The sequence below is a fragment of the Stylophora pistillata genome, chromosome 3 (assembly GCF_964205215.1).
Source record: "Stylophora pistillata chromosome 3, jaStyPist1.2, whole genome shotgun sequence".
Lineage (NCBI taxonomy): Eukaryota > Metazoa > Cnidaria > Anthozoa > Scleractinia > Pocilloporidae > Stylophora > Stylophora pistillata.
The window spans coordinates 38,390,092-38,409,066 of record NC_142521.1 but is presented as its reverse complement, the minus strand read 5'-3'; the positions used below and the strand labels follow the sequence as shown (position 1 = coordinate 38,409,066).

Genomic DNA, 18,975 nt, shown 5'->3' with positions numbered 1-18,975 from the left:
TCCATTCCTTTTTCTCAGTTTCTAAGACTTCTTCGTTTATGTAGTGATGACTCTGATTTCCACCCCAAATCAGAGTCCATGTGCCAGTTTTTCGATAAACGTGGTTACCCTGATTCTGTCGTTCAAGCGAGTTACCACCGCGCCTAACTTATTGATCGACATTCAGCACTACAAACGTCACAAAAGGAAGAGTCCGACTGCATTCCATTCACTGTTACGTTTCACCATCACAACCACTCAGTTAAATCCATCATTCTTAAAAACTTTAAACTACTTCAAAACGATCCAGAGACAAGCACTATCTTTTCGCAGCCTCCGCTCATTTCATTCAAACGCGACAAAAACATAGGCACTTTTTCGGTCAGAAGTTCTTTTCAGACTAATGACCAACCAGGCACTTTTAAATGCGGTCGTGCACGATGCAAAACGTGTCCTTTCATTCACAACACTGAGGAAATGTCGAGACCCAAACGATCCATTAAGATCACCGATCACTTCACTTGCACCCCTGCCAAAGTAATCTATTGCATAACTTGCATTTATTGCAAAAAGATTTACATCGGCGAAACAGGCAGAAGACCTAGGCGACCAATTCCGAGAACACCTTCGCGACGTGGAGAGGAATGACAAGGACACATCGAAACCAGTCGCTAGACATTTTAATTTACCTAATCATTCTAAGCAACATATGGCAATATGCGATCTTTCCTTACACTTAGGTAGCCCGGAAAGCCGTAAAACTCTTGAACAAAAGCTCATCTTTCAAACCGGCAGTCTAAATCCTACAGGTATCAACGAACGCTTTTCATTCCACTAATTTATTCGTGTTTTTTCTCGTTGCCATATTCCCACCAATAACGTAGCTCCATTTTCTGCCTTTAAAAGCTCACACAACCCAAAATTCCTCTATTCGCTCCGACGAAGGGCTAACGCTCGAAACGTCAGCTTTTATAATCGTAAAGGTGGCCAATTTACCATTTCAACTTTATTGATATATTGAAATTATTTCGTTACCCCCACCGAAGCAGCCCCAAACAGTTTCTTTACAAACTATCAGCCTTTTGTCAGACAGATAACTGACGAACTGGATCGATGGCAGAAAACTCTGAACATAGGCTGTAAATAGTCCGCTCGATCAGTGCCTTAATCAATTTTGTCGCAAAGAACACCAACACGCCGTATCAAGCACACAAGGAACACAAATGGCAAAGTTTAGACGTTTTTAATAGCAGCCGTTTTGATCGAGCCGCGACATAAAGCGACGGTACAGATGTCCTGAACTTACGGGAGACCGCAGAATGGAGAAAACGGCAAAACAGAAGAACGCTGGACTCGTATGAACAGCTAAGAATATAATATTTGAGTTAGTGTTATTATATTTACTTTGCTATATGCATCGGAGTCGTGTTAATTTTTATTCTATCAATGTCTTGATGGTCACATGTACACTACAGGATTGCGTGATTTTATGTCTTTCTCCACGATTTTCGAAAAATTGTGAAAAACTCCAAATTCCTTTCCCCAAGCTAAACTTTACATATTCTGAAAGATCATTAACTCTAGTATTATCATCCGTACTCTTACGAAATTCTGAGCAAAGGCACAGGCTCAAAATTATCGTTGTTTTCGCCTATTGTGTTAGGCAACACGGTAGAACCATAAGCTTTTGTCTTTCTTGAATACTGGAATTAATCTAATCTTTATGAAGTCACGGTGTTTAGACTATGAATAGTTGTACAACAACTTGGAACTATGCTGGCATTTTCCAGCGCAGTTTTTGTGATACACGAGTCGAGTGAATCAGGACCTATTTTAAACCTGTTCGGTGTCGCCAAATCGATCTCGGGACTGAAAACGAAACGTTTTCGTTTGTTCGGAAGCAAATAATTTTTTCAAGGAAAAAACTGCACAGCAATTGTATACTTCCTAAAGGCTACTTGTATGCAAAAGAGCAGCGAATTTTAATTTTTTAACTTTGTCATGCAATGTATGATTTTTGCACGGATTTGCTCTTAATACGTTCCGGAAATTGCGACCGAAAAACTTGGAGTTGCTAAGATAAGGGTTTGCATAAACATTGAAAATACTGTAAATGAAGAAATAGGAAGTAATAATCATTTTTCAACCGAAGAATACCTAAGCAACAGAGAACTTTTTTCCGTGTTTGTATATTCTCATCTCAACACGACTGGGCGGGAGGGGGGAAGGGGGGGGGGAGGGTTTTGGGAGAGTTGGAAAAATTTGTACAAAACCAGACAAGCAGTCTAGAGTTTACATTATTGCCTTTGAGAATTCTGCCAACCTCCCGATTCTTTCGACACGGGGAATGTTATGTTTTGCTTTTGTTAAGTATTTCTCTCCCATGATATGAAAAATGAAAGAAGAAAGTTGTTTTTTGCTTCTTGATTGATTTATTTTTTCTTAAAAGATGCTCTGGATGATAGTATTTTTAACATTAACCAATCATAATTCGACGGTCATGAAAAATCAAAGTCAGGTTGAACCTGCGGCAAGTGGTAGCAGTCTGTGAATAGATAAATCCTCGTTAAAACTTGACAGAAAATACCGAAATGTTTTGGTTCATTTTTTTTTTTTTTTTTCGCCAGAAAAACTACAACAGATTGGCCTTTTTCAAAACTTACACCCTTATCGATTCTTCATTTAAAACCTGATTAAAACTGTTTTTGAAAATCTAAACAATCACAATAAAATAATCTTTAGGTACGTGTTCTATCATTCCAGGATCAAACGCTAAATAGACATGAAAATGTCCAAGTTTTCTGTAAATAGACATTGAAATTTCCGAGTTTCCTAACAGTGCAATTAAATCATTCGTCTCTAAATGTGCAAATGAGACCATTCCTTAATTAACTAGAACCCTGCCGTGGGTTCTCGTCCATACGGATATATTCTTTTCCTTCAGATCCTACTCCTTACTTATCAACACGAACACAACCTTGCAGTTTTCAAGATTACTCGCTAGGTTTTCTTTCGACATCAATTTTGAACAATTTCTTCCACCAAGGTCGGTTTGCAAGTCTCAATTGCTCTTGCAAATCAGAAATTTCGCCCTTTAAGTTCCTTAGTTCTCCTTCCCATCGCATACTCTCTTCTTTGGCTTCAACGCGTTCTTTTTCCAAATCAGAAATTTTTCTCTCCATTTCTGCCTTTTCCAGGTCAAGGATTTTTTTATTGAGCATATCCTCTTTTGCTTCGAATTCTTTAAGTTTCTCTTTAAGCTCAGCGGACTTTTTTTCTTCTAATTTTTGTAGCTGGCGAAAGAGAGAAAGAAGATAAGCTTTAAATTTTTCCACCCATGGAGGAAATAAATTTGGCATATACTTAACTTACACGGTTCACTGAGGAGATTATTGTCAGAAAATAAGCCAACCTAATGAGACTCCTAATGAAGCATTACTTGTCTATTCTTATTGCGACTAATATCTTACACCTTAAGGGTGCCTTTGATGTGGGCTGTAGTAAATAAATAAAGGGACAGTACAGGCAGAAACGCGCAATCACAAGGAAATTTTAGGATTTTAAGGACGACGAGGAGAAAGTGGGATAATCATTTATAAGTCATTAGGTAATCGATCCAAAAATAATTTTAATTGTATAGTTATTCTTTGATGATAACTTGACTAACCGAAGAACACACAAAGACACCAATTTGGTTGAACTGACAACTAAAATGATAGACAAAAAACAAAATTAATATTTCAGGACTTTCAACTTTCTGAACTGTTTACCTTATCGTCTTGAATTTTCTTCTGCTTTATCAAGTAGTCTTTCTCTGTCTACATTTGAACGACAAAAAATATATTTCAGGTGCGAGTTCAAGGTTCATGGCAGTCATTGAGTAAGATGATATTCTATTCTTATAGTTGATAGGTAGCTTTCCTTCCAAAATAAATGAAGATTGCGTACTAGCGGGACAAGTAAATCTCGAGTTCGTGTCTTTCAATATCGAACAACAGTTTCAACAATCATTCGAAAATAGCTTAAGTCAAACCACTGCACAAAAGGGGAGCACGAATTGATATCAACAACTATTGATATCTATTTTACCCGTCCTTTCGCAAATTCTCGAAAAGGGTATGGCCACCTCTCTTTCTTATTTCATATGCAGAAACAACTTGAATTCTTAGAAGACAAAGGGACCATTTGATAAAAATTAATTACAATAGATGGATGTCTGCATGTTCTTCGTTTTAAATCGATTTATCCAGTTATCAAATTCTAGAAATATATTTTTTTTATTTCTATCGTAAATAATATCTATTGCCAATGTATTTTTCATTATTTGTGTTTTGTATTTTTTTAAGGGTCATAAGTTCATCAATAACGTCAGTCAATGTCACCCTCATAAAATAAACTCTCTCTCTCTCCCCTCTCTATCACGGATGCAATTTTCAAATAGGCATTAGGGATGACTATTTACCCGGAGTCGCTCTATCTCTTCCTCTTTCATAGTGTCCGCGAGACGCATGTTTAACAGATCTTCATTGTAATCTTTTAATTTCTTGAGAAGCTCTTTGTATCGATCTCTCTCGATCTGAAATTGCTGTCGACAAATGAATTAAATAATCATAAAGCTATATACAAATAACGAAATAAGTAAATTGATAAATAAAGAAGATAAATAAGTATCTTTCAAACATGGGATTTCTGGACTAAGATCAACAAAACGATCATTTTTATCAAGGCTTTTTTCTTTAACAGGTAGCATTACTTTTACTTACCTGATGAAAATCGTGAAACACTTTAGCACGGACCTCCATGGCACCCACTGCATGAGACTTGTACTCCAATTCGATAATTCCACATCCATCGTCAATCTCCTTGAAAGACACTTTTTCTCCTTGTGGTCCACGAACTCGTTCAAGGACTGGATCTAAATGTTTTTTCTTCAGCTCTCTCACGAGTTTTTCACAGATTTCTTTGGTCATTTTGTCATTCTTGCTTTTCCATCCACTGAGCTTTTCAAGCCCTTTGTCCTGTTGAAGAAAAAAGCATTAGCAATACATTTTTTATAAATTATGGTAACTTCGTTATAGGGGTTGTTCTTTCGTCATTTCCAGATGCCGTAGGTTCGCTTGTACGATTAAGCTTTTAAAGTAAATAAAACAGGAGTCTATTAATCATCTTTTAAAAAAACTAAGAAAATCCAGGGCTGAAGGGTAACACTGCTAAGATTCTAATTGACTACCTGCATGTACTTCACCTCTGTGTATGCAAAGCTGTTTCATTGGTAATCAGTTTTAACTAGTAGATAGATAGATAGATAGATAGATAGATAGATAGATAGATAGATAGATGGATAGTTGGATGGGTAGATAGATAGGTAGATAGATAGATAGATAGATAGGAAAAAATTAGACAAATGAATAGACAGGAAGATGAAAGGTGGATAGATATATAGAAAGATACATACATTGATATATATATATGGAGGATAGATGATTGAATATAGCAGCTAATTAATACTAAGGATGTATGACTATTTCACGTATAATGCAGCGACGAGAAACAGAAAAGAATAGCGTCTCGTAAAAAATCAAAACCTTTCAGAATAAACAGTTTAAACAGTTTGAACAACGACTGATTGAATCTTATACAAGTGTTACAAACAGACAAGGAGACCCGCAAAGTTTAACTTTTTATGTCATCGATCTCACCGTCAACTCTTCATAGTCTACTTTGATGCGGTCGGAGGAAATGCCATCGGTTTCTTGACTGAACACGGCCATCATTTCGCTTGATGCAGACTCGTGGCTCGCCAGTATTTTCTCTCCATCACAGGGAAGTTTCGATAGTTCTTTCTTCATCTTGTTGTCATAAGCCACGAGCGCTTTACGTTTGGCTTTCTGGCGCTTTCCTTGCACATGCGTTTCCCAAGCTGTCTGCACGTTCGGTACGTTGTTGGGATCGTTGATGGCGTCAACATACAGTTTTGTTAAGGTTTCCAGGCCTGTTTAATTGGGGGAAAGGGAAAACACTAAATGATAAACTAATGCCGACTGCTTAATTTAAATCACATGCAGGAATCAGACACGAATTTCGTCATTGGTTTACATAATTGCACACTATGCAATTATGTACGTAGATAAGGGCCATTCGACTTCGTTCTTAAGCTCTCCTTTGGAAAATCATCTGTTAAAAAGGTTTCGTGGCAATGAACGAAAAAAAGTTCCAGAACGTTCCCAACCAGATAAAAGTTTGTTATTATGACATTTCATCGTGGCAAAGAATAAAAGAATTGTGCTTTCGCTCATTTCTCTCGTGTACTGTATATTTTACAATCCGTTCGCAAGATGCAATTTGAAAGCCGTTGGATGCAAAGGCTGACACGCATTCCTTTTGACTCACATTGGAAAACCAATCCATGAGTAATTTTGAGATATTATATCAGCCGTAAATTTTCTATGGAAATGGTATATATTGTGGTTAAAGAAATTAAAGTTATACTCTTTTTTTTAAGCGATAGGATAAAATTGAAATACCTTCCCCAGTGACGAACTCCCCCTCGTTGCAGCTCTTCTTAGGACCCATAATGGACATTAGTAATTCTTTGAATTGCTTCACCTCAGAGAAGAAGTCGGGATTAAGTTTATCCCAATATTTCCTAATGTCTTTCATGTGCTCTTTGTTGAAAGACGGGGGTGGTAGACAAAAAGCGCCAAAACCAGAAAAATAGTGTAGAATACTTTCAGCAATATGATGGTTTTGATCGATTTTGGATGCTTCCTCACTTTTGAAAACCTGAAATGATGGCAATGAAAACAGATCCTGTTAGTCATAGCAAAATTAAAAAAAAAGGTTAAATGCTTCGGATAAGAAAATAGGTCTCAAAATTATGAAGTATAAGGGACGATACTTTTATATACTAACTGTATTCAAATTACTCAATCAATGTACTCTATTTTGCCCGGTCTCTTATATGCTCTAGATCTCGGAAGACGTCATAAGTTGGCGGAATAAAAATTGACCTGTTAGCCGAACGATATAGCTGAGTTGATACCTGATCTCCTTACCACCCTTGTTCTACCTTTTCTTTGGGGGGAGATCCTTTTTAAGACTTAAAACAAAAATTTATTTTTGTTGCCCTTGCCCTTGTCAAGAAGTAATCCCTTATGTCCTTGCAGTCGTCTGGTAGATCAGTCATGACATCTCTCAGGAGCCAAATAAAATGCGGGAAAGTTTGATGGAAGGCGTCCTCGTTTTTTATTGGACGCCTGGTTCTGGTATCTGATCTGGCCTGAATTTGCGTGGACAGTCTTACTATGTAGCTAAAATCATGTCAAGGTAAATTTGTAAATTTACTGCCTCACTGTTAATTATTTCTCGCCGGACTCAATTTCACGATTTTCACGTTTTTCACGATTGTTGGAAAATAGCGATATAAAAACCTGCGTAAGAGAGTTTTCAAAGAATTTTTTAAAAAATGCGGAATTTATTATTCGGCCATATAATTCTGTAATCTGTATTTATTTAATATTTATTATAATATTTAATACATAGTTACTTCGTCCATGTTTTCGATATTAATTTCTTGGCGCGCGTGTCTGTAGTTCTAGTAAACTATTCTATCTAGCTTCTTGCAACTCGTCTCGGCAAGCCGTTGATACTTTTTAGTTATTTATACTTCTTAATTATTTCTCATCAGCTACGTAGTCAACTATTGAGCCTGCAAACATACAATTTTGTATAGCTCTGCTTCATTACAAAGGAACAACTCAAACTTTTTACAGTTAAGTTTTGTTATCATATAGTTTGTTCAGTATCATTGAAAATCAAAATCAGTTGTAACAGTTCATTAGACGAACTGTTTGTTAATGGTTACATAGGTTACATAGGTTAACTGACCACTCCCCGTGGGGGCTTTTCGAACCCTCGACCTCCCGCACAACACAATCTGGTGCACTAACCAATTGAGCTATATTCTGTGCGCAGAATGCAGATCAGTATTTGAACAATTTCGTGAAATTGAGTTCCTTTGAGATATAAATCTTTGCCAAGCCACGAAATGAAAGCCCCGCGAAATATGCCCGTTTCATTTCGTTAAATTAAGTTCCCGCGAAAACAAGTAACAAGAAAGTACAATAGATTGATGAACAAAAGGTCCATTTAAAAATAATATTGCCACTTTGTCACAAGAAGGATACTTCAGTTGATTAAGGTCATTTCTTTTAGGGACTCCCTTAGAATTGTAAATCAACACCGAAGCCAATAAAACTGTCAAAATGAAGATTTGATTATCATGTTGTCCCTTGGCATCTGCGGATTCAGTTCCCTCTGTATCCAATAACACAATTCTTAAGTCGCGACCATTGTGATCCTTAATCGAATAGAAAGAAAATGAATATATCAAATATTAGAATATCGTAATGGTTCTCATACTATTTTTGCCATGTAATCATTAACTTATGTCAAAATGTTCTAAGTGTTCAAATAATTTCAATATTCTAGACTGTAAGTAATTTAATGCAGATATCTCCCATTATTTTGTTTGATATGTCAAACTGACACTTTACTAACAGAAAATGTTTTAAATCCTAAATCGTAAAGTTTCCTATAATGGTTCTTTGTGTGTGACTTTTTATAATACCTTTAATCATAGTTAACTTATTTAGAATTTGATGAAAAATAAAATAAAAACTGAGAACCATCATCCCCTTTGAAAGTGTACTTTTACCTTAACTGTATCTGGCAAAATCCAAATCCAGATTCCCATCGTTTCAGGATCCATCTTATATCCCACTGGAAAAACGTCTGGCTGACCAAACACTTCACTCAAAATAAATGATTTACCATCTCTGCATGGACCAACTATTGACACAACACTTATACGTTCTGCCAAGAGACAAATGTGTACAGTCGCTGTCTGTGATTCTCGCAAAAACAAAGAAGAGTAAAAAAAAAAAAGAACAAGGAGAAAAAGATGTACAGGATTAACAATAAAAAAAAGAGAGAAGGAGAAGAAGGAAGAGAAGGAATAGAAGAGGAAGCAGAAGAAAGGGAAGATGAAGAAACAGAAGAAGAGGAGAAGGGGGAAAGTAGAAGGCGGAGAAAGGAAGGAGAAGAAAGAGAAGGAGGAGAATGAGAAAATCGACCGGGGCATTAAATGCGGAGAACAGGAATGGGAAAGGAAACGACTCTCAAAAAGATATGAAATAAAAACTCAATTTACTTGGAGAGAAAGCTTGCAATAATGGGAGTATGTCGCTAACGATGCAGTGATGGCGGAGAAATTAGAGTTAGGGGGCTGTTAAAAGTGGTTACTTATTTGGAGTTTGTATGAATGTAACATACCTTTGATATTTCTCAATTGTGTTACTGCTTCATCAACAATGCACAAGTTGCGACGCGCTTCTCCAGTTTTATGCAGCATACCTGTCCTTGTATCATACTTCATGTTGTTAGGAATGCACAATGGTATAGCCTTGGTTACGGTTTGATTTTGCTGACGCTATGCGACAAAAAGTGAAGTAAGAAGTTGAAATTGAACGAAATCGTTTTCAAGAATCGGTGCAAAACTGTGCAATGAGATACCAACTAAGCTCCGAATACTACCAAAACTTATCTTTAAAAGGAAAGTTCGTACGATCTTGTTCAATATATTAGAATCTGAAGACTCCTACAAGGACTTAGAATCGATTGAGTCTAAAGTTAATAAATACTCTTAGTAGCTATCACCTTTGTCTCGCCCATCCTACCTTATCCATTTTATATTATATATTCACCTCTCACAACATAATGCGCTCTCGACTTGAATTAATCACATAGTTGTTTCCGTATACTTAATTTGTTTTACTTATTTACCATCTATTTATCTATCTGTAGTTTTTAATATGTGTATTTTCCTCTTCTTTTACTGATTATCCTGGCCCGCCTCGATTAGCACTGCTATCTGCGGAGCCAGGGGAACAAGAATTCATTGTAAAATAACAAATAAAATATTGCATTGTATTATGATGATTTATCTGACGTTCATCGAAAGCATTCGGCATACTGATCATCTTATTCTAGTGACTATACTTACATTCATGATGACTCTGTGAGTTCGATATATCTATTTCACAGCAAAAAGTGCTGAACTGCAAGGGATATAAACAAAATTAAAAATGAAACTTGCCGTATCACTGTAGAAGAGAAAGTGAAACTTAAGTAAAAATCTCAGTGCATGATCCTTCATTTCGACATTTGTCTTAAAAATTGTTTAACTAATTATAACTGTGCCATTCAAAACGAAATGTTTAGGAATCCAAGAATTTTTTCAATGAACTTTTGGTCGCAATTTGATTGAACTAGGTGAGCAAGACTTGCATTGCGACAATTGCATGTTAAAATTCTGGGCTTTTAATGTTTACCATACAGATACCTTCAGCCCGACCTTAAGCTATGTGAGGTGGTGAGAAACCCGACGCTTGTCGAAAATCGAAGTCTCGCTAACCTATCCAAACTACACTCATTACTTTATATCTCATTTTGGAATAATGGAAATTGCCGATTAATTTATACCGGCACTCCCTGAGCAGAAAAACACTGACATAGTCATATGGCAAATCACAAAGCGAGGTTTTTTAGCACATCTTAGAAAGAATAACTCATGGATTGTTTATATATCGTTAACCATAACTTCCCAAGAATACCTCGGGTAGAGGGCTTGGCTTAATCTTTCAATATCTATTTACCTATGGCGTGGAAAAAAATACTTTATGAGTGGGCTAATCGAGTCAACCAGTACTATAATTTACACAGCTTCTGGCGATGCAAAGGAGTATTGAACGAGTCATGGTGGCGGGTTTGTTACTGAGTAAATCTAATGTCTCGTGATCCTTCATCTTAATCAGGAAGTAACGAAAGACACGATAGAACAAGAGTGCCAAAGCAGTCGTACACAGAAAGGGCAAACAAACTTTCAATTACAGAGGCAAGAGAGCCATCCGCATTTTTATTTCTAGTTTATCACAAGCATCACTTAAACTGTGAGAAAAGTAGAACTTTTTGGTACCACACCCAGAATAGGTTTGGAAACAGGATATAATATATCGCTCCTCGTTCACGGTGCCTCCGAGTATAAAGAGATCTTAAAGAGCTAATTCTCTCCTATTCACGGCAATAAAATGGTTTGTTGTAATTTTTGTGTGATCAAAGTATAGTTACGATTTCCTGTTCGAATGACAGTCATGCTGAGTACATTTCATCTACGGTCTGGAAAGATGCACCAAATGGGTAAGTGATAAAATAGTTAAGTAAATGATTTAAATTTGAGCGGTGATTTATGAGCGAAAGGATCAAAGGTCTCTCGGCTGGGTAAAACGATCGATTGTCTTATTCGTCAGTCCAAAATTTCCGAGTATGTTGGTTTATTCTTCTCCTATCCTCTTTCCTGTGGCGTGGAAAGCTGACTCGGAGTTTTTCTATTTTATGAAAGCGTTAGTGGGTTGAAGCATATTTGAAACTCGAAAATTCTCAGAAACGAAACAAATTGTTGACCGCTTCAATGTATGATTCTAGGAACAGTTCAATTATTTTACAGTTTGCCACCTTTAGTCTCTGGTACGCGGGAATCGTTTGATTCCAGTAATTCAGAAAACAAAGTGAACTACAGACGCGTTTAGTCAGACGGCGTTTGTTTGCTTCTTTGCATTCCGAGAAATCTCATTTGAGCGACCAATGAAGTTACATGGTGGTATTCTACTTTCTTCTGCGATAAGCTAAACATGGAGATGCTATTTTCATTTGTGCGTCTCCTGTTTGCCTCTTCGTCTGATCTATCTTTGCTATTCTTAATGTTCTGTGAGTAGGTGAAACAACCGCGGTGAAAGAACAGAAAGGATCGAGGAGGACTTATCCTACTATGGAGATTAAGAAATGGTCATCATGAATTCCCGGAATAGTCAAGCAGTTGCGATAATATAAAAGACGCAGTTCGTGATATGCATGCTCAAGAAAATGTTACGTCACTAATCTTCGATATAACTACTGTTAAATTGTATCAGTTTTACTTACTTCAATAAGAAATGGTTTAAACGACTCAAAATACGATCGAGATGTTCGCAATTTAAACAAAGCGGTCGGTTCGTCAAGCCAAAAATGGACCCCGTTGCTGTGAAAGACTGGATTGCTTTGATTAAAATCGAGTTTGGATCGCTGACTTAAAGATAATCAACACAACCTTAATATATTTCTCCTACCATGCAAGTTTGAAGTAAAATAAACCTGCTTCGGAAGGATCGCACTGAAGGTTGAAGCTCCTTCGAAGAAAGGCTATTCCATTACTGATGTTTACGTTTTTAAGCGCATTTTTCTTTCCAGAAAACATCTCGTTTACGCATGTTCAATTTTCATTTGCATGAGGTGTAAACCAAATTGAACTGGTGTCACGTTTTCCACTTAAGGTTCAAATAAAAAAATTGCCTGCGCCGTGTCACGGCTTGAAAAGTGAATGCATCCAGCTTAATATTTCGAGATACCTGGAACCCCAGACGGAACAAAACTTTGTAGAAAATTTTATAGAAAGTAATTTCTCTGTAGCTAAAGGATTTACCAAATAAAGTTAACGTGCTATCGAATAAGTATTCCATACTTATTGTCCTGTCCGCTAAATACGTTTAATGACGGGGAAGAAAATTAAAAGTTATCTGTGGTTCTAAACTAAAGAAGTGTTCGGATTGACAAGTGGTAGAAAATTAGAGTGAGTGATTGTAAGGCAACATGTTTGCTGTAAATGAAATGAACGATTTTAAAGAAAAAATGGAATGCGTGCCTCATAGTATCGATGTACTGGAAAAGTTCATAAATCGTTTATTACCGAGTAAAAACTATCCATAGGCCTGTTTCAGCGTTTTGAGACTAGAGATGGAAAGACAGAAATCAGGTTTCTGAGGGTGTGACGGAAACGGTTTGTTATCATGTTGCATGACCAATAAGGCGTGGTGATTTTGACAAATGTAACCTAAATCAATAGATAAGAATCGACAATGACCGGAAATTCCTGTGTTATTATATTTTACCTTAATTTCATTGTTATCATTTGTAACATCAACTCAAATATCTGTTACATAACCTCAGTAAGTGCTATTAGCGTGACGGATTCTTAGGTCTCTAAAGTAAGATCCAAAGTTGAGACTAAATTCTCCTAAGAACCTAAAATCTTGGTTATAGCTATCGCATTACCCTGATTTAACAAACAGTTCTTATAACATTAACTTCTTTCCCGAAGTTGTCGCCTCGAAAAATCATTTGCAGCGTGGAAACCTTAGAAAGGGCTGGTTTCATAACTTATCTGCTCAAGACGTGCGATCAATTGCTCCCACATAACGGTTTTCTGACAAGGCAAATTTGGGTTTAAATCAATGTTATGCCGGTGAGGATAATGTTTAAGGAAGCTAGCTATTTTCTTCCAGTTGCAGCGCCACCTCGAGCTCGGCAGCAGCCGTAAAATATAGGTAAACATTTGAAAGAGGTCCATGATCAAAGTATAGTTACGATTTCCTGTTCGAATGACAGTCATGCTGAGTACATTTCATCTACGGTCTGGAAAGATGCACCAAATGGGTAAATGATAAAATAGTTAAGTAAATGATTTAAATTTGAGCGGTGATTTATGAGCGAAAGGATCAGAGATCTCTCGGCTGGGTAAAACGATCGATTGTCTTTATTCGTCCGTCCAAAATTTCCGAGTATGTTGGTTTATTCTTCTCCTATCCTCTTTCCTGTGGCGTGGAAAGCTGACTCGGAGTTTTTTCATTCTTAGTTTTCAAATAAGTCGGAGGACTGGTAAATTATCTACTCGCATTGCACTCTGAGACCGAAGGCCATGTTAAGGAGAAGCCTTTGCACGAGCTCTGGTATGGGTTTGTGGAAGGGGTGCAATTTCTCTTTTCGCTTTCATCTTGATCAATGAGTCACTGACAAAAAAGCGATCACGTGAGGGTTAAGGCATTTTTCAGCGAGAAACCTTTACATTTGTCCCTTTTTACATTGATGAGCAACTTGAAGAAGCCTGAAACGGGCGCAGACTTCTTCTACCATCTACTTTAATTGAAGGTGTTCTTGGTTCTCTGCCAATATAAACAATCTGAATTTCGGAAACATTTTTACTCGACTGTTACAAGCAAATTATACTTCAGAGCATGGCCTCTGGGATTCATAAAAAGTTTATTACATTAAGGGAGCACTAGCTTTCCAAGTAAAAGAAATGTTGCCATGTTTAACGCTTTGGATGGAGCGAGCCATGGCAATCGTTCTTCGAAGCGTCAAAAAGGAGGCGAAAATATATTCAAAGGTTATACATTTGTAGTTACCGATACTCTATTATATTAGAGACTTGATGTATAGAAGATTGGGTTTAACTTACCAGTTTTTCGACGAAAAAGCCCTGAGATGCTCTTTCGGGGTGAGAATTGTGATTTATAACTTTTAAAATTTGATTGTTTGCAGCTGTTTTATGGTTGACTTCTCTTACCTAGAAAGTCGTAATTATATGCAAAATTGACATCCGATTGGACTCCTTTGTATTTTCAAAATCTGCCCCCACAAGAGAGGTCTAAGGCTCAGAATTGTGCCATGTCAAAATCACAGAATGTCTGGTACACTTTCCACAATCATTGGTTATTTCCTCATCACATCAGCTAGTAACAAGCTCCAATGGAAAATTAATAGCAGTCTCGTAAACGTGACGTGCAGAAAAATTTACCTGCATATGCTGTTTAACCAAGTTTATTATTTTGTATCAATTTCCAAGAATTTTGTTGGTTGACAGCTCTACTTGACAAACGAACTAGGTTCCCATGGAAGCTTCTGGTTTATGTTTTCCCTTTATATACAGAGGATCTAGTTCGATTGAAAAATATTTTGGTTGACCTAGAGACTTAGATAAGATGAACCCATCGATAAAGTTGGTTTCATTTGGCTGCATAAGGGGTAGGGATCATTCTGGGATATGCTCATGTTTGATAAAGATGTCCTCTAGTTGTGGTGTGTTTGAAGTCTTGTTTATTCAAATCAATCTTTGATGTTATATAATGCTGTTTTCTATGAAGAGTAAAACTGATTTATTGAATGGCTCTCTTACAAGAGATCTTCATGTTCTTTTAATGTAGCTGATCTTTCACAAAATTTGGTGTCTAACGTAGTATTTCAAGCTCACCTTTTTTTATACGAAAGTCTAGGAAAGCAAACTGAATGACATAACATTGTTTTTGTAACGAACTGAAAGCTTTAAGTATTGTTTCGTCCTTGCTGAGCAATAAATTAAGGAACTCAATGCATTAATAAGCTAGTAAATAAACATAGATTACCAAACTACTCATTTACTAGTGTTGAAAAAGGACTCACTTAAAAAAGTGAGGGTGTATCAAAAGATAAGTAAATTGAAGTATAGAGCAGGTCGGTATTTATCAATATTTTCTTGTAATAGACCCATGTGTATTTGTAAGAGTCAGACACACGTATCAAACAATTGTAAATTTCAACTGAGTTCAGATATAAAGAAAAACCCTGGTCTTACTCCAATGTACATTGACCGTAGCAAACAATAACGGCACCTTATAGCCAAGCTACTGAGTTGGTATTTGAACAAAATTCAGGACAACAATGTGTTGCAATGAGTTTATGCTCTTTGATTTCCAATAACAAACAAGGAATCTATTCTGCTAATGATCTGGCATCAATAATCAATATTGGAAATCAGTTGCCGTGTATTCTAGTTTGTCTCAGTTAACCAGACAATCATTCTTAGCGCAGACAGAATTACCCACACTTTTAAATGTGCTGGAGACTGACTATGAACTTGAATACAGTGAATGTTATACCGGCAGTACTCATCAAGAAGCTACAATAGAAGGATATCAGTACTGTACCTCCTTAGATAGAGCCTTTCTATTACTTATATCTGAAAATTTCAACAGTTTTGTCTTGACAATAGGATCTACTGCGGTTGCTATCTATTGTAAAGGCAGTGTTGGCTTGAAAATATTTGATTCTCATGCAAGGGATATTTATGTTAGAAGCCATTCTCAAGGTACATGTGTGCTGCTTGAGGTATCATCACTGAATATCTTAGTACATTATTTTCGGAGTATACATAACAATGATATATTTGAGTTGAAAGGGGTTAAAATTGATAAAATTCAAAATAGTGCCCATTTTCAGTCATGCCTGTGAAACCAGAAAGTTCAATGTGAATTGTGCTGTGGCTGTCCATTCACTCTACTACTCCGCAATAAAATCATGTAGTTATTGGAATTCAAACACCTTCTCTGATGTTATTCAGTATGGCAAAAGATTACGAAAATTTATCTTTGGACAAGTATTTACTGTCAGATGATTTGCTAAAATCTGACGTTTGTGGAACTGAAGTAAGTTTAGATCTTAAAAGTGGTTACATTGAAGGAATATTGTCTGATTAAGTTGACAGCAACTCAATTCTCGAAAATCTTGTAAGAAGTAATAGTTGAATACACAGGGTTTTTGATGTGGTTTTCAGGTTTTTGCACGACATATATTTTTAAACCCACAAAAAGGTCAAAATATGTGTATTCCCTCTCGGTATGCAATGAAAGTCAAATGCCTCTAAATAACTAAAACTGTAAACACCCCTGCTTCTCTTGTTGTGGCCATCAGCAGTATTCAATATTAAGAGAATTTTCTAATAAAAACAATATGAACTATTGAACAGTAATATCAATTCAATCTATTGATTTCTGACAACTCTCCTTGGGTGAACATTTGGCAACAAACTATGACTTGGTACCAATAATAGATGAAAAATTCCCTTCTCCTTGCAGTGAAAGGCAAATACATTACCTACTCAGGGTTCGTAGAAGCCTGAAAAGTCCTCGAAGTGCCATAACAACATTCATTACACTCCAGCAGACAAAAATAATTACAAGTAGACTTATTCGTGACCGAAAATGATGAAATTGTGCGACGACAGTAACAATGGTAGTTCCCTAAGATAACTGCAGATGTGCGATGTTGTAAGCCCGAGGTCACGCAGATATGCGTCTAGGTTTTATATTAATATACCATCTCAATTGCAATTCCTTGATATGACAAACACTTTCGACTAATTAACAGTTTCCCGCAGATGTAGCCTCGAAATAATCGTTTGCAGTGCGTAAGCAACAGTTTGAATGGGGAAATATGAAATATTCTTCAGATCAACACAGTAAGATGGACCCCAGTTTCTTAGAAAGAGCTGAATTCATGCACTGTGACACGTTGAATCAGTTGCTCCCACAGAACGTTTATCTCAAACAATAAACTTCTAAGTTTAGGATTACATTATGCCGGGGTGGAAAAATTTAAAGCAGCTGGCATTCTTTTTCTAATCGAACAACCACCTCAGACATCGCAATAGCGGTAAAACGAACGTAAACATTTGTTAGACAAATGCGACGCTGGTCCATGAACAATCTATGCGCGATCATATTTAAATGATCCTGATCTGAAGCAAGCTCTAATATTTTATTTCTGGTCCGCGAAAATGCCAATGTGCGCAAATTAAAAAATAAAAAGAAGAAACTTTGAAATTTGAGTGGTATTTCTCAAGCAAAAGGACCAAGGATCTCGAAAAATGGCCGATTGTTTATTTCCACTGGTCCAAATTTCCGAGAATGTCCAATATGCTAACTCCAATATTTTAATTCTGGTCCACAAGAATGCCCAGGTGGGAAATGGCAAAATGATAACACGAGACTTGGAATTTGAGTAGTATTTCCCAAGCAAAAGGACCAAGGATCTCGCGGATCTTTATAGCCAAAGGCCACGTTCGGAAGCCTCTGTAGAAGCGCTGGTATCGGTTTTTTAGAAGGAGTACGACGGTGAGAGCATCGCTATATCTCCTATCGTGGTTTCCTTTCTTAATGAACCACTTAGAAAAGATCGATTTCGAGAGGATGAAAGCATTTTCCAACGAGAAAGGTATGCATTTGTCCCTTTTTCCATTGATAGGAAACTTGAAGAAACATTGTAAGGGTTTAGGCTCCCTCCACTACTCATTTTTCTTTGAAGTAGTCATGAATCTCTCGTTGAACGAACTTAATTTAGGAAAATTATTCTCGGCTGTTAAACATTAATTGTACTTTAAAGCTTGGGCTTTATGGACTCTTGCTATCTTTGTCGATAATCCGCAAGGGGAGGCTTTTTGAGGAAAGCTAATGTTCTGAGTTTCAACGCTTTGGATAGAGCGAGCCATGGCAATCGTCCTTCGATTGCCAGGCTGATTGGTAAATGTACATTCAAAGGCTATAATGATTGATATTCTTCCCGGCCTATTGTAGCCTTGATATAAGGAAGGTTCGGATTATCTTACCAGTTTTCTCCTCGAAATAGCCTTGAGATGTTCCTTCGCGGCGAGAATTGTAGATGCAGCTGTTTTATGGATGACTTCTCTTTCCCAGAAAGTCGTAATGATATGCAATGTTTACCCTTTGAAGGTACTCTTTCGCATCCTCAAAATCTACCCTCACGTAAGAGGTCTAAGGCTCAGAATTGCTTCATGTCAAAATAGCAGTATTTATTGTATATTTTTCACGAACCTTGAATATTTCCTCATCACCTCAGTTAGAAACATACTCCTACCGCACTAATTAGCACATACGTAACGTTAGGTGCACATAGACATGTTTTTCTCCGAAAAACTGCTTGCCACTATTTAAAAAGCGTTTATTATTGTGTACCTTAATTTCCGAGAATTTGGTTCGTTGATAGCTTTACATGTACTTGAAAAACGAAATATGTCCTTAAGGAGGTTATTGCCTTAATTTTTCTCTTTTTAAGTAAAGAGAAAATGATCAACTGAAAATGATCTTGGTTGACCTGGAGACTTAAATTAGACCTGGCTGTTCGCCCAACGGTAGCGATCATTGTGAGATGAGATCATACCCGGTAGAAATGGTTCCTTCCACCACTCATTTTTCTTCGAAGCATTCATGGTTCTCTCGTTGAACGATGTGAATTTAG

General features: G+C 36.9%; 1 protein-coding gene across 1 annotated transcript; it reads right to left on the bottom strand.

Moving 5' to 3' along the window:
* Positions 1-1,240: 1,240 nt before the first annotated feature.
* On the bottom strand, positions 1,241-18,570 carry LOC111320512 (guanylate-binding protein 6). The gene is made up of 12 exons (XM_088755407.1): positions 18,326-18,570; positions 10,043-10,097; positions 9,313-9,469; positions 8,696-8,853; positions 8,166-8,338; positions 7,112-7,289; positions 6,504-6,762; positions 5,679-5,971; positions 4,743-4,997; positions 4,442-4,564; positions 3,750-3,797; positions 1,241-3,272 (listed from the first exon to the last, which is right to left on the bottom strand). The coding sequence occupies exons 2-12, from the start codon at positions 10,046-10,048 to the stop codon at positions 2,973-2,975; spliced, it is 1,950 nt and encodes a 649-aa protein (XP_088611533.1). The 5' UTR covers positions 10,049-10,097; positions 18,326-18,570; the 3' UTR covers positions 1,241-2,972.
* Positions 18,571-18,975: the final 405 nt, after the last annotated feature.

Excerpts from the sequence above, each read along its gene's own strand:
- LOC111320512 (XM_088755407.1), bottom strand. Across the intron at positions 8,854-9,312 it reads ACAATTGAGAAATATCAAAG|AACGTATAAGTGTTGTGTCA; the intron begins GTATGTTACATT and ends GTCTCTTGGCAG. Across the intron at positions 4,998-5,678 it reads TAGACTATGAAGAGTTGACG|GACAAAGGGCTTGAAAAGCT; the intron begins GTGAGATCGATG and ends TTTCTTCAACAG.